Source organism: Macaca fascicularis, chromosome 15 (assembly GCF_037993035.2).
Source record: "Macaca fascicularis isolate 582-1 chromosome 15, T2T-MFA8v1.1".
Taxonomy (NCBI): domain Eukaryota; kingdom Metazoa; phylum Chordata; class Mammalia; order Primates; family Cercopithecidae; genus Macaca; species Macaca fascicularis.
In genome coordinates, this window is record NC_088389.1 from 17,621,491 (window position 1) to 17,638,039 (window position 16,549).

The window sequence follows — 16,549 nt, forward strand, 5'->3', positions numbered from 1 at the left end:
AATGCCCCATTTCCCAGAGTATCTGTCACAGATTGATAACATCCATGCAAAAAGTTAAGTACAATTATGTCTGTCACTAAGAAACATACTTCCGAACCTGTGACTGACAACTTGCTGGGAGCTGACAAATTACAGGAAGATGACTGCAACAGCGAGCACCACGTCACCTCCTACGGGCAACCCAGGCGTGGCTGACACTCCAAGAGGCTACCGGGAACTGCACCTTGCATAGGAGGCTGCTGGTCAGAACTCAATGGCTGGGAAATGCTCTGTGGCTTCGGGTGGAAAAATAACCCTTTCCCCCAAGAGAGACAGTGTCAGGGAAAGGTCACAGGATGTGCCCGTGGCCTGGCGTCTGTGGGGAGGAGAGTTTGGGCAGCAGCTTCTCCCTCAGGACCATGGTGAGGACAGCCCAGGTGAGTGGGAAGGGCGGGGTGGGGCTACTGGAACGACAAGTTGCAGATTTTCTAGGAGAGCCCCCGCAGGATGGATGTTCACATAAACACAAGATGTCCTGAAAACCCCAGCCACCTGGAGGCCAGACTACGTGTTTCTGACAGACTCTGAAAGGGACAGAATACCACTTGTCGTCAGCTCACGCCTGCCTACCCTGGACCAAGACATGGTGTCCACATCGCCAAGGGCCCCGGATGTGCTGGGAGGCCCCTGAGCCTTCCCTCTTAGGGAGGCTGCACAGCAGCACCTCTCCACTATCCATGCCTCCTCCTCTGACCTCAGCACTGGTGAGTGGAGGAACGCAATGGCTGCAAGTCAGATACAGAAGCAGCATCGATGGTGGCTTGGGGACCTCTGAAACCAAGGCCCGCTGCTCTGTGCCCTCCCTGCTCACTGGAGGGTCCTGAAATTCAAGGTGTCTGTGGCCCTAACATGGAGGTCTGCTGAACCTGAATTTCTATAGGTGGGGAGAGGGAATATGACACGTTTCTTAAATAAGGCTTAAGAAACACTGATTGCTCTAATTCTCCTGCAGTCTGAAGGATCCAAATGTCATCTGACCACCCCCAGCATCTGGGAGCGCATCACACCTCAGGTCAGCTTCTTGATGCCACAGAATTTTCACCTTGGGGAAGGTGTCTTTATTGATTTTTTTTTGAAGTGTTAAGCCTAAATCTACCTCCTTGTAACTTCAGTCCACCTGACCTAATTCTGTCTTCTGGAGCCTCCAGCCATCTCTCCACCCCCCATCCACACCTGGAAACACTTCTACTTTCTCTGCTGCTATTGACCCTTAAGACGTCTGCAGCAGGTTGGCCTGTCTCCACTCAGGTCCAAACTGGATTCCTCAAACTTGACACTGGATTCGGGTAACCTCTGCCTGGTGGTGTGGGGCAGTGGACACGCCCCAGGAGCAGGACTCCACTCAGGGCCTCCCGCTGTGCACACCAGGCTGCACTCCACACACCCATGCTCTGACCCCCGCCATTGCACACACGGCTGCAAAGGAAGGCCTCAGTTTGGTTCCTGTGTGATGGAATTTTTTGAACCTTGGAGGCCCTCTCGGCCTGCGCCCATCGCCTCCCATGGTTCCGGCAGGTTGTTCTGGCTGTAGAGGAGATGCAGAGTATTGATTCTGTCATTCAGCACGTCAGCTCACCCTAATGACTCTGTATCATCTGCAAATTTGATAAGCATGCCTCTGATGTCTTTATCAAGCCATGGTTCTGCGGCTTGCTGAGCTACAGGGCAGCAGCTCACCAGGGGCCTCCTCCTGGGTCGACCCAGAGCCATTCACTTATCACACTGGGGGCTTCTGCTGCTCCAGCGGTTGTGAGCCCACCTGCCTCCTGGGGCTTTACCCAACCTCTGTCCCGGCAGCAGCAGCGGAACCTTTTCTTCCCAGCAGAAACAGGTGATGCCCCGCATGTGCGAGACGGTGGAGGGGCTGCTCTGATAGAGGCCGGGAAGGTGTTTCCTCTCTTGGCTCCCCTGCCCCAGACAGCTGCACAGAGCCGAAATCAGAAACCCCACCATCCGATCGCACGCCCGAGGCTGACTCACAAAGCTAGGCCCAGCCCCAAAGAGGGCCACAGAGATGGCACCGTGCCTCCGTCCCGAGGCCAGCCCTCTCCTGTTGATCGACATGCGTGACATGGGCAAGCAGGGGATGGAGTGCCTGCGGCCAGGGAAATGAAGAGGCTCCGGGTCCCAGAAGAAGCGGCTGCCCTTCTTCACTAGGAAACAGTCAAGAGATGTGTGTGGCGATGTCTGTGTGTGAGATGAAGCGTCACTGTGAGGGAGAAGAGCTCTGCCAAGCTACCTTCTACTGCCTTAGCCACCAACTCACTGGTACAGCCCAGGAGCATCCCTCTCCCTGGGGACCTGCCCGCTTCGAAAGGACAACTCCAAAGCTGGTGACACCACAGCATTTTCTGCAATAACAGAGCTTCTGTGGGAAGCTCCTGCTTCTAGAGGCAGTTCCTGCTTATGGACAGAGAAGGCAGTGCTGCTAGAACCACGAGGTCCTCAGGTGATGGCCTACAGACCATGCAAAGATCCACCTTTTGTCTGAAATAAAGCCTGGAATGAATGGCATTCCAAAAAATGGCAGGGAATTCTTTGAAATCTGAGTGATGACACAAGAAATGGAGGCGGAGCACATGGTTTTGGCTTTGGAGAAGAACACAGACTCAAGAAAGCAGCAAGATCTGTGACCCACCCCTTCCTAGGTCCTCCCGGCCAGCCTGGGCCAGCGCTCTGCAGGGAAAGGGCCTGCCACCAGCTCCGGCTCAGAACCGCATTCCCCGCCACCGCCACGGCTGGGCAGTAGAGGGCGCTGCGTCACCGCGCTCCCAGCGGCTCGATCCACGCCACACAAAGACCGCACTGGACGTGGTTCTCAGGTTTACGGTTGAGGCTACTTGAGAGAACAGTAGCAAGACGCAGACTTGCTATTACACGATATGATATCACCTATGTAAAAACTACACAAGAAAAAGACGAGGGAATATAACAAAAGGTTATAAGCATTTGCTCGTGGGAAATGGAATTCCTGTTTTTTCATGCTTTCTACGTTCTGCCAATTTTCTACAAGCCTGGATTACTCTCACCATCGGAAAAAACCCACGCAGTGCTCAGGGAACAGGGAGTCGTCCGGAGGGGTTGCAAGGGACACATTGATTGTGAAACTGAATGCTTGCCTGGATTCAGGTGGGTGCTGGGGAGCTCCTCGGAGGTTCACCACGTGCCCACACCACCCCAGGGACTCGAGATGTCCCGGAAGCGCTCGCAGAAGAAGACCCAGCACAGGCCCAGTCCAGGAGCCTCAGGGAGGGCTTCCTGGGAGAGGAGTCCTCTGCGCTGAGGCCTGCCAACCAAACACACCTCATGTGCAGGGAGCACCGGAAGCAAAGGTGCAGAAGCCAGGGGCAGGAAGGGAGGAGGAGGCTCTCAGCGCAGCTTAATGTCTGGGGCTGGAGCTGGGAGAGGGAAGACAAGAAATCCCCGAGCTGGTGTGAGGCCCTGCAGGCCCCAGTGAGGGGCCTGCCCTACCTTATAGGCTCCTGGCAGACGCCCAGCACCTGGAGCACAAGCCCCAGCCACTGCTGCTCACCAGAGGGGAAGCGATCAGGTTCCTTCTCTGGAGAGTGCAGAGACCTGTAGCCTCAAGGAATAAAACAGCATACTCATCCTTGCTGGTCTTCAATGGAAAAATTTGAATGAATAATCAACATTTCATTAAAAAAAAAAATCAAAGATACTGGATAGGAAAACAATACCAAAAAAAAATCCCACAAAAACCAAAAAACCCTTATGGTCGAGGCTCACATAGGTGTGCATCCTACCTGTAAATTACTGCACAGGACAACTTGGGACAGACAAGTGGTTTTTACTTGGAAGCATTAATGTACATTCAATTATCCTGCTGCATACTGGCTGACTTAACTCAGCCAAATTAGAATACATTTTATATTGACTATTTTGACATTTGTTTTATTTGGCAAGTAAAACAAAACTGATCCAATTTCCTTGCAGCCATTGTAAACCATAAACGGTATGGCAGAGGTGATAAAGTACGTGAGCCTTATAAACACTTGGGTCTGATGCGCTGCCCTGCAATCCTGCCAGGCTGCTGGTGGCTCAGTGTTCTCGGCCGCCTTGCTTCAGGTGCAAGTGGCCTTGCTCTCACAGTGACCGGCAGGTTTCCGAGAGCACTCTCTCTGCTTTATCTGAGAAAACTGGTGCTCGCTCTTTATCCACAGAAAGTCAAAACCTGCCTGAGGTGGTGCCCATTTCTGGGCCCTTCTAAACCACATGATGTCAGCAGGGAGCAGCTGTAACGACTTCAGGGCAACTGCTCCTGTGGGGGCTTTCCAGCCTCTGCAAGGAGCCCAAACTTGAGCTGACCCGAGTACAGGCAGGCGATGGGCCTCAGCACAGGTGATGGAGGACCCCAACACACAGGTGATGGCCTTAGCTGACCCCCCAGCGCAGGTGACACACCTGAGATAGCCTTGAGCACAGGTGACAGTGACCCTCGGCAGTGCCCTCTGGGGTGGAGCTGACAGTGCTCTCGCTCAGAAAGAGAGGAACAAGTGCTGATGCGCGGTGCTAGCCTCATACTCCTGAACCTAACAAAGAGACTCAACTGTTCACCCTGCAACTCTGGGAGGCTCATTAGCGATTTCTAACTTTTTATGCCAAAGGAAACTGAAAACTCCTTCTAAAGTTCCAGGCAATTCTAGGGGTAGTTAAGTTTAAATACTACTCTTGGTTTATGAAACTGTCACAAGAAAGACCAGATTGTCTTTATAGGGGGATGTCCTAGAGGACAGAGTCCTCAGGGCTTCGGGGCCTCATTACAGCGCATTCTTCCGAGTGAGGCGGAGGCTTGGCACAGAGGAACAGAGTACAGAGAGCTGGTGGCATGTCCCGGAGGGCAGGCTGTATTGTGGAGGGCCCAGGAAGACCCACCGGTGACTCTTCTGTCCGGTTCCTGACAGATTTTGTTCATCTCTATTCACCCACGTGGAAGCTTCGAGATCCATTCTCATTTCCGTTACGTCAATCCCTAAGTGTTGCTGCCTCACCGTTCTTGTTTTATTTTACTTTTGCAGTCCCTTTCTCAAGCTTAATCCATCAGTGCTGTTTGTTCCTTGCCCTCAGTTTACTCCTAGTGATGCACAGGATTTTTATTTGACAGGATTATTTTTGCAGAAAGTGTAGAGACTGTTACTACCTCTATTATAATTGAAATCAGTTGCAGAGCAAACAGTTGGCTCACCCAAGCTTCTTTGTGGAGACAATGATTAAAACTAGCATTTCCTGAAAAACTCCTCACTATTCTCTCATACCCAAATTACCCATTTCTTAGTTTATAGATCATTAGAAAAAGAAATTATATGAAAATGAAGAATATAAGAACTCACCTACCCTTCTGGGTTGCAAATGAGTTGCTGGCCAAGATAGAGAAGGAATTTGACCTTAAGGCCAGTGACCCCAACTCCATGGCTACACAACACATGTCTGTGTGTAGCTAGCAGTTCTTTTGAATAGCAAGCCAATTTTAAGTTGCATAATGTGCAGTTTTAGGAGCCTGCGGAACACGTACAAAATGGACTATAGAATGGCCTTTGCATTCACGTAATGCAAAGATTTCCAAGTGGATTTTTAAAAATCTCCTCTAAAGATATATTGCTTCTACAGTTGTTCAGCTGTCCTCTGCACTATTTCAGCAGACACTTGGTGGTGTTCTAAAATGTTATGCAGGGACCCAAGACCACAGGACAACACAAGACACCCCAACGAGGCCTCACCTGGGAAGGTTGGGGGCTGGGGTGGAAGCAGCTGATGACTGGGAAGGCGTTGTGGGTTGAGATGAGTCATGATTTCTTGGTACTCTGCCCATTCGATACCAGATCCCCATGCTGTTCAGTTCCCTTTAGGAAAAAAGAGAAATCTTCATGGCTCTGATTAGCACAAAGCATTTACCTGAGTGACAAAGCAAACCAACTAACTTAAAAGAGTCATGGCCTCAAACGCCGGGGAATCAATTCTCACCGCCCACATGAAATGGGTTCCATCACCTCCTTTGTGCTCTGGGCATCACAGTTCACATGAGGGTGACCCGTTCCATCTAGGCAGGCCTTCAGGACAAGGCCGCCTGTGTCACCCTCCCCGAGCTTGCCTTCCTACTCCAACTGGTACTTTCCTTGCTTCTCCAAACTTCTTTCTGTTTTGCCATTTCCTTGTAGAGTATGACATGATAATCCACATCAAGTCCTTTGTGCAGTTAGGAGAGACAGATAGGGAGATGCTGGTTTTTAACCATGAGATGAATTAGCCCCCTACTCTATAACACACCCCAATCTCAGGATACAGCCTCTTCCAGCTGTGTGTCACCTGCCATCGGCCTCATTCTCAGGGTCAGTTTGGGAATCATCTTCAAACTGCAAAACTCGCCCCACAAACCACACAAGTAGGAGTGGACACCAAGGGGCCTCCCAGACACCGCACAAGCTCTCCTGTGACTTCCCTCACACAGTTACCACAGCCCTGACCCCTACTACACCACGCACTCGCAAGTGCTGAGGAGACAGCCACGCTCCTAGGAATAGTGATGGGATCATGTTCACCATATTCAGTTTCCAATTTCCCAGTTGCCCCACAGAACTGCATCTTTGGGACCTGATGTAGAGGAATATAATCTCTTCAAAAAAATGGAAAAAGACTTATTCTGTGGGAAGCCCTAATAAGCTTCTCAGGACACCACAGGAACCATGTAAAACCACAATCCTGTCCTCTTAGATGAGTGATTCCAGTGAGCTGCACTGATTTCTCCACATCTGGGCCATGGCCTCTAGCTGCCAGGCTTTCGAGGTGCTGTTTGGAATGTGAGGTTTCTATCTTCCCCAACTGACAATCCCAAACCCTTGCAAAGTAACACGTAGAACTGTGCCCACTTTTAAGAATAAGTGGCTTAGAGTTCTGAATACTGAATTCTGTTTCTTTGCTTAAAAATAACACTGGAATTGTCTTCCTCTGGAAGAGAACTGTTGCCCCAAGATGAAATAAAACTATAGCCATATTTCCAAAGTGATATAAAGGAAAAAAGGCTTTGGTTTTATCAAGGTACATACTGGTAAATATCTTTTCCTTAAAATTGGTTAAATTGGTTAAAAATGGAATCTTTTTTTTTTTTTTTTTTTTTTTTTTGAGACGGAGTCTCGCTCTGTCGCCCAGGCTGGAGTGCAGTGGCCGGATCTCAGCTCACTGCAAGCTCCGCCTCCCGGGTTTACGCCATTCTCCTGCCTCAGCCTCCCGAGTAGCTGGGACTACAGGCGCCCGCCACCGCGCCCGGCTAGTTTTTTGTATTTTTTAGTAGAGACGGGGTTTCATCGTGTTAGCCAGGATGGTCTCGATCTCCTGACCTCATGATCCGCCCGTCTCGGCCTCCCAAAGTGCTGGGATTACAGGCTTGAGCCACCGCGCCCGGCCAAAAATGGAATCTTTTTACAACAGGATAGTTTATAATTAAAGATAGCGACTGAAATTAGATTTAAAAGTTCATTACGAAATTGCTGGTTTCTGCCATTTGTATGTAAATGGGTGCTTCTGAGGTGCCTGAAGTATGTTTATTCTAACTATTTCCTACTCCTGTAGTCCTGTTTACATAATTAGTGTAAGCCATGTTGCAAAACAGGATTTTTGAGTGTGTAGGAAGGGAATGATCACAGAGTCCTTCTTAACCACATGATCTTGACACAGAGCATTCCGATGCCAGAGCCGAAGCCCCCAGAGGTGAAACTCTGCATTTCCGTGGTACCTGCTCCCTGCATGCTTCAAGCAAATGCCACAAGGGCTCATCTGCTGCTCTCACCGGGTCTAGGCTATCAGGAAAGGCCCTGGCTGATAAAAAGGCAGCTCTGGGCTCAAATGAACAAGAGTAAAGCAGAGTACAGGCCTGAGCCAGGAGGCTGGCCTCAGAAGCTGAGGAGGAGAGAGTGTTTCTGGGAGCCCACAGGGAGACACATGGCACCTCCCAGGCCTGGCCAGGGAAGACGCACATGGCTGAGGGGGCTGTAAACCATCTGCCACACCAAGTAACCGGCACACCTGGATTTCAGTTGACCGAGGACAGTGAACATCTATTTCCTTCCAGACAGCTGGCATCCACTAACCCCCTTTCTGACTTTTGACTTCCCCTCTGTATTGTAGGGGCAGCACCAGTCATGGTTAGTCCTTGAGTTCCCATGGAGCTAATCCTACTTCCTGCTCAGGCCTGGTCAATGGAAGAATTTTCCAGAAAACCGTGACCAGCCCAGGGTGCACATGACCCTACCTAGATCAATCAAGACCAATGAGACTAAATTCTAGAACTTCTTTTGAACTAGCGGGAACACAGACTTGCTCTTGGCCTCTGGACTTGAACCTGGATGAAAAAGCAGGTGGAGCTACTGCAGCACCAGGCCTCCTCGAGGGGGAAACATGTCAGAACAGAGCCCAGCACCACAGCCAGAGGGAGACAGGGAAACCAGAACCCAGTGCCGGCTTTCAAGCTTCCGCTTCCAGGCGCCGGTCCTGCTTCCCCAACTCTTCTGTGATGCCAGCCAACAAATTCTTTCTTTTGCTCAAGCCAAAGTGGGTTGGGTTTCCTGTCACTTACAATCAACAGAGCCCTAAGTGAAACCCTGGGATTTCACTGAACTAAGTATTTATGGAGCCGCAACAGAGCCAGCCCCATGCTCAGGGCTGAGGCTACTGGAGAAACAAGACACAAACGGGCCCAGGCCTCAGCAGTTCTCTGCTTACTGGGGAATTATCATGGAGCTGTGTAATATTTATGTTTCTTCCTGACTTGGAGCCCTCCACTGGCTTTCCAGTGTGCTTGGAATAAACTCCAGGCCATGTCCTAGGAGGTCCTGCCAACCCTCGCCCTTGTCCCAATACTCTCCCTGGCTCTTCCAGCTGTATGGGGCTGCGTTCTGCTCCCAGAACGTACCATGCTCATTCCCACTTCTCTCCTTCTGCTTCTGCTCTGCCTCGAAGGCCCTGCCTTCACATCTGTGCATGGCTGGTTTTCTGACATTCAGGCTCAAGTGTCACCTTCCTGACCCCCTCACGGAAGAGGCCCCCACTCCATCATTGTGTTCCACTGTCTTCACTCTCTGGAATTATCTCATTTATTTTCTCGTTTATTGCTCGTCTGTCCCTTTTCGAACATCAGCTCTGTGACAGCAGGGCCTTTGCCTCACTCATGACCACATCCAGTGACCTTGGCCCCACGGTACAAAATAGGTCCCTGTGACCTTTCCTATAGGGGGAATAACGAGTGTGGAGAGCTGAGGCTGGTGGCATCACAGGGTGTCGGGGAAGGACCCAGAGGAGCTTCAAGGCTGAATGCGCAGAAGGGCAGGGGAGGAAAGGCCCTAAGGTAGAGTCAGCAGTGCGAGCCCAGGCGCAGAGAGGCCGCAGCTGAGCAGGAAGGGCAGTGAGGAGCACTGGGCTGACAGAGGCCCATGGCTGAGAGCCTGGGGGCCACATGGAAATCTCTGGGGCCTCATTGCCTGGAGCGGCCTGAGTGCGCTCATGAAAGAGTAGCAGCTGAGTCCTGTCATTAAGACTCACCCGATAAACGTGTACTGAGGTGGGGCCTGCTTGGTCCGGCCCATGATCCGAATGTCACAAATTGCAGCTTCCGTTGAATCCCGTGGAATAAATTTAATGCACAGCCTCTTCTTCCTAAAAGCCACTTCCTCTGAAGGAAAGGACAACAGAAAAGGTATGAGTTTTCCAGAGATACCACCATCTCTATTCTGAAAACCACATCCCTCGTCACACCCTGTTCCTGGCAGCAGAAGTGGCAGGTCACCTAAGCTGCTAGACAGAAGGGCTGGGCTCTGCCGCCTGCCTTCCCTGGGGCTGCAGTCACCCTGCTCTGCATGCAGGACTCAACCCAGACACCCCCTGCTGAGAAGGGGACCGCACACCCTGCAGTAAATCCGGGTGGCTTCTAAGAGCCGCAACCACAATCTGCTCACTGCTCAGCCACCAGAAAGCTGCACGCTGATGCCCTGAGCATTAACACATTTCACCACGTGGACTTCTTTTCTTTTCTGCTTTTTATCATAGAAATCTTCAAACATACCCCAAAGCAGAGAGAACAGCGGAATGAATCCACGTGTTCCCGTCACCCAGTGTCAATGCTGTGCACAACGGACAAGCTGGTTTCCTCTCCTCCCACCCCTGCAACTTTGCTGGATATTTAAAATGAATCCCTGACGACACCACGTCATGTCGCCACCAATACCTCAGTAGGCATCTAGGTCACTGTTCTTTAAAGACCACCATGCCATCACCATTCCTAACAAAATGAACAGAATTCCTGAGTATCATCCAATAGAGAGTCTACATTCACGTCTTCTCCAGTCTGTCTGCATCCGGATCCCCGGGATGCTGAGGCACTGCCTTTGGGTGTCAGGCCTCCCAGACCATTTGACTCTGGAGCAACCACTCCTGCTCCCTTTTCTTCAGGGCACTGACAGGTTGGAGAAATCGGGTCATTCCCCTGTGCCTCCTGTAGACTGACAGAGCTAAAGCCTTGATTAGACTCAGGTTAGGTTTTTTACATGCACACGCTGTCCGGGGGCACGTGTAAGTCTAGGCTGTCATATGGTGAGGCCCGGAGTCTGGCTGGGCCATTCTTGTTGAGCTCTACTGGTGTCGGCCTGGGCCCTCGGTCATACAGTTCCCCAACTGCCATCCTCTGAGTACTTTGTCACCCTCTGACGACTGTTGCTAAGATCCATGCTTTATTAAAGGTTCACAATGGTGATTTTTGAACTCTGTCATTCCTTCTGCTTTTTTTCTTTTATTTTTTTTTTGAGATGGAGTCTTATTCTGTCACCCAAGCTGGAGAGCAGTGGCATGATCTTGGCTCACTGCAACCTCCACCTGCTGGGTTTGAGTGATTCTCCTGCCTTGGCCTCCTGAGTAGCTGGGATTACAGATGCGTGCCACCATGCCTGGCTCATTTTTGTATTTTTAGTAGAGATGGGGTTTCACCATGTTGGTCAGGCTGGTCTCAAACTCCTGACCTCATGATCCACCCACCTTGGCCTCCCAAAGTGCTGGGATTACAGGCGTGAGTCACCGCGCCCAGCCTCCTTCTGCATTTTTTAGCTAGAATCCTTCTATATATAAAAAATAACTTTCCTTCATCAACTATTTGGTCTCCCTGAAATAAATTTTGTATAGGAAAAAAAAAGGATAAGCACATGATTCTTTTCTCTTACTTATCAAGCCTTAGAGTAAGGAGTTGGTGCTTGAGCAACCTCCAGTGCTGACCAACGGGAGGTGTGTGTGTGTTTGTGCTTTTAAGCCTGAGTTTCAACTAACTGCAGCCATTTAATACACGAGTTAGACAGACCTGGGTTGAAATCCCAACACCAACATTTTCTGGCACTGTGACCTTAGGCAAGTTACTTAATTTCTCTGAGTCTTGGTAAATTGTAAAAGGGCGTTAATGAAACCCACCCCGCAGGGATGTGGGTTGGATGCACTGTGCCAACACGCATGATCCACCTAGCCCAGTGCCTGGCACACAGTAAGTGCTCAGTAAAGAACAGCTGTGTGGGATCTTACTGTCATTATTGGCAAGTAAGCCTCTAGCGTGTAATTTATGCCCGTACTTGGTATTGGGTTTCAAGACCTTGCAATTCTGTGGCAGGAAGTAAGACATTCAACAGCACATTCAAATCGAGGAACAGAATGAGGGGAAGTACAGCCCTGCCCGGGGGTTCTTATAGGGGCCAGGAGTGGGGAGGGGGACAAGAAAATCAGTGGAATTGTTTTTGTTATTATATTTTTAGGGGGGTAGGGTCGTTTTTTGAAGAGTCAGATAACTTTGTGCGTTCCTCAGGCACAGAAACTGAGGGCTAGAGCAGATCTACCAGCGGAGAGAAACAACGTTCTGAATCCAGACCCTAAACATTGCTAAACATCTAGGAAATGAACCTAGTACTGGAAATGAAGAGGCCCCTGCTGCCCACCCTCCTGTGTGACAAGACCCAACCTCAGAGTCCACACTTGGGACGGCAACCTGGGGAATGGGGGGCGCTGTTCACAGCAACTCTGCACCTTCAAAGATTATCAGCTGATCAGATTGGCCTTAGAAGGCGTGAAGAAGATGAGACCTTTACACAAAGAAAACTAACGCCGGGTGTTTCACTTGCTGTTGCCACACTGCTCTTGGCTCCATTCCTCCGTCTGCAGCAAACTCGGGGTAAGAGATGGAGCCACTAATTACACATGCTTAAGCAGGCCTAATTTTAAGTAAACATATTATACATAGTCAATATAAATGTGTTCAGTCATGCTAATGAACACAGAGAAAGTACACAGTACTTTACTAAAACAAACAGTCTTCCAGTTTTTCAGTGCTATATGGATTACAGCAAACTATATTTTAAATGAATTACAGGAGTCTCCTGTTTTTGGCTGACTTTATAAAATCAGGGCCTTAAATACTCTCCAATGATACAGAGCTGACTGTAAGGCTTATATGGTCAGCTTGGGCTCCTCTGTCCCCCAGGTAAAGCCTCCAGGAAATGTTGCTAGAACCGGACATGAAGAGGCTCCCTGCTGCTCACCCTCCTGTGTGACAAGGCCCCTGGCATTGGGCCCAGGACCGATCGCAGAGTCCACACTTGGGGCAGCAACCTGTGCACTCCCAGTCACAGGGGAGAAACTTCCCAACCAAGACCCCTGGGCCCCAGAGCCGCTGGTCCCCAAGTCCAGACAGGACAGAGCCTCAGTGAACTGGTCCAACTAACCAAGAGGAAAATGCAGAATGGAAAACCCGTTGTGGCTCCACGGCACATCAATATAAAGACATTCGAAGTCAACTCACTGTCAAAGAACGAACACCAGTGCAAATTTTAAAACTGAAAAACACAGGGGAAAAGGAGGAAAGTGATCTAAGTCTTTGAGAAGACTGTAGATCCTAAGCAGAGGAGATAACGCAAATGGCCAACAAGCACATAAAAAGATGCTCAACGTCATTTGCCATCAGACAAGGGCAAACGGAAAGCACAAGGAGATTCCATTTCATACCCACTAAGGGGCCTAGAATCAAAAAGACAGACAATAACAAAGTGCTGGTGAAGATGTGGAGGAACTGGAATCTACGGACACTGCCGGTGGGAAGAAAAACGGTGCAGCTCCTTTGAAATACCATTTGGTAGTTCCTCAAAAATATCAAGTTACCGTGTGACCCAGCAATTCCATGACTAGGTAGATACCCAACAGAAACGAAAACATAAGCCCACACGAAAACTTGTACACGAATGTTCATAGCAGCCTCATTCCTAACAGCCAAAAACTACGAACAACCCAGATATCCATCAGTTGAATGGATAACCAAAATGTGGTATATCCATATGTTATATTATTTGGCGATAAGAAGGAATGAAGTAATGATCTATCCTGCAACATGGGCCAACCTTGAAAACATTATGCTAAGAGAGAGAAGCTGGTCACAAAAGACCACACACTGTATGATTCCATTCATATGAAATGCCCAGAATAGGCAAATCTATATAGAAAGTAGATTAGTGGTTGTCTAGGGCTGGTAGGGAGTGGGGAGGTGAGGGTTGGAGAGAAATAAGGGAGTGATTGCTGAGGGGTACAGGGGTGCTGTCCTGACAATGGGTTTTGGGGGTGATATAATGTGCAACAATGGTTGCACAACTCTGCCTTTACTAAAGGTCACTGAACTGTGCATGTTCAATGGATGAATTGCATGGTAAGTGAGTTATATCTTAATTTTTTAAAACCCTATACATTAATATAATATCTGTAAAATGTGCTTATACACAGGCTCTTCCAGTGTGGTGCTGTGGTTAAAAGTGTAGCTGGAGGCCGGGCGCGGTGGCTCAAGCCTGTAATCCCAGCACTTTGGGAGGCTGAGACGGGCGGATCATTAGGTCAGGAGATCGAGACCATCCTGACTAACACAGTGAAACCCCGTCTCTACTAAAAAATACAAAAAACTAGCCGGGCGACGTGGCAGGCACCTGTAGTCCCAGCTACTCGGGAGGCTGAGGCAGGAGAATGGCATAAACCCAGGAGGCGGAGCTTGCAGTGAGCTGAGATCCGGCCACTGTACTCCAGCCTGGGCGGCAGAGCGAGACTCCATCTCAAAAAAAAAAAAAAAAAAGTGTAGCTGGAGTAAGACGTATGTGAGCATTCTAGTTATTCCTCCAGTTCCAGACGCGTGACCTTGGCTAAGTTCTTTAATCCCTAAGGAGTGAGTGTGCTTCACTTTTCTCATATCTGAAATGGGTATAATAATGCCCGTCTCATAAGAGGGGTCTTCTGAAGATGAAATGAAATCAGGGAGGTAAAGCATTTATCACAGGGGTGAGCACATAGTAAATGCACACTAAGTATCAGCTCTTATGATTATCAGGTAATACATAAAATCATAAATGACAAAAAGCAATCCAATGTCTAAACGTAAAGAGACCATCACGAAAATAAAAATATGCTATACAATGGGGTCTGCTGGTTTCATGAAAATAACAGTTAGGTGGGATCTGTGTAGAGACAGAAACTCTAGTTCATATCATATGAAGTGCTAGCAAGAAAACAGCAAAAAATAGTGGGACCAACGTGGGCTAATTATGAGAGAATAAAGTATGAGACAGAAAATGAGACAGAGAATTTAATAAACACACCCTGAGTCATAATGAAAGGATTCTCTGTATTTGTTTTGTATTCACTACTTCACTGTTGTAGATATCATAAAGTTGGCTGACCAGCGATTAAAAATGAAACAAGGTAAGTTAAATTACACCAAAACAAGGAAGCCGAATTGCCAGAGGTTTTCCAGCACCATTTAATAACTCATGTGTGGGTCAAGAAGCTCCAAGGGCTCCAGCACCCTGAAGACGCTGCCGATTCCTCAGTGATTCACTTCTGCTTGGACCTGCTCAGTGGTCAGAATATTCAGTCCAATCTGAACCTATGAATTTTAATTTGCAGTCTTTTTGATTCTCACTTTTCTTGTTTGCTCTATGGGGCCCAAATGGGCACATTATTGGCTTTGTGTTCTCTGGGCGTCTTTTGATTGTTTTCTTTCTGCTTCCTTCTGGGTCTTGTGCCAAGCTTGGCTTCAGCAACACCAGAGGAAGGACTAAAGACAAACTATATCCAGTTTCACCATTCCGTTCCCCAGTGAGTCCATTCAGCAGGGAGCACCATTCTAAAAGAAAGGGACGTTCTGCTCATTTACATGCCGCTACCCAGAATGCTCTGCAAACTCCTTGGAGAACCCAGCCAGACACACATCAAAAGCAGCAGGGTTTGTTCATGGGCATGCAGTAAGACCTCCAAAAATGTTTCTGAAGAAAAATGCACATAAAAAAACACCTAGAAATATATCTGGAGGAAGAAAACCCTCATTGTGATGAGTGCTACTAAAGGATGACTCACGTGTGTCCACTGTCTCCTGAATTGGGATGAAGCCCACAGGCAGTGTGTCCTTGATGTCAATGAGCTTCATATCTACTAACACGTTCCCCAGATGACTCTTGGGAAGAAAGAAAAGAGATACAGACTATTAATCTGAACATGCCTGTGGTGGCTTTGCCATTTTGGCTTCAAGATGCATATTTAACACAATGACTCGTGCAGCTTTATGACAGCAGGTTAATTAGAGTAGGTGACACTTAATGTTCCCCAGTGGTTACACAGGGACTCGTGTGGCCCCCGGGAAGGAGTTTTATCTGCAGAACCTCAAAGCCACTCACTCAGACACAGCCTTGGTGAGGCAGGAGCAACCCAGGAGATGCTTTAGACATAACCCAGCAGAGGGCAGCTGTGCACACACGTCCCGGGACCAGGCTGCCACTCAGCTCTGAGCATCAGATCTCAAGGCCAGGAGGTTTTAGGAAGAGCAAATTCCTGAGGCACTCGTAGGACAGAGATGCATCTAAACCTAATAGGGAACCAATCACACTCCTAAATGATCACCAGTCTGCATACTGACACACATTTCAGTTGCTAGATACATTTTACAAAATCCCAAGAATCATAAACTAACACAGAGTGAAAGTCCTGCTGCCTCAATATTACACGTCTTCTAAAATGACATGCACAAGGGCCTCCTAAAGTTTCTATTTAGTGGTAGTATATGGGGTCCACAGTGCGCAGTTTCTGTAACTGGTGTACAAATATCTTTCGAAGACGGTACACATTCTGTAATTGCGAGAGAGAATTCTTTGCAAACACGCCGGCACTTGCAGCGCGCATTTCAAGCTGGAAATGAGCTCTAAAGATATCTACCCTACAACTTAAATATGTGGGGGCACTTTGGAGATTTCATTAAAATCTTCAGAGTAATTTGCAGCTTGGTTCCCCCTCTCTAGTCAGAGCCAGTTAAGGAAAGAATGATGGGCTCAAATCCCAAATCTCTCCTGTTAGGATACTAGCAATGCACTCCACGTGCCCATTTTGCAGAAGTGCCTCATCCCCAAAGCCCAGTGTGAGCATGCTCTCCGTTTACTTGTTCAGCATCCTTGGACAAGCA

The 16,549-nt window shown here is 48.8% G+C and overlaps 1 protein-coding gene across 11 annotated transcripts in view; it reads right to left on the reverse strand.

Annotated features, from left to right (window-relative positions):
* The window catches only part of MVB12B (multivesicular body subunit 12B), a 182,057-nt gene that overhangs the window by 105,099 nt on the left and 60,409 nt on the right, over positions 1-16,549 (reverse strand). For all 11 annotated transcript variants that reach the window (XM_065530059.2, XM_074016532.1, XM_045373814.2 and 8 more), the window contains 3 exons: positions 15,454-15,550; positions 9,586-9,715; positions 5,775-5,897 (listed from right to left, as the gene is read on the reverse strand). In XM_065530059.2, the coding sequence (XP_065386131.1) occupies positions 5,775-5,897; positions 9,586-9,715; positions 15,454-15,550 (350 nt within the window). The remainder of the gene's footprint in view (positions 1-5,774; positions 5,898-9,585; positions 9,716-15,453; positions 15,551-16,549) is intronic.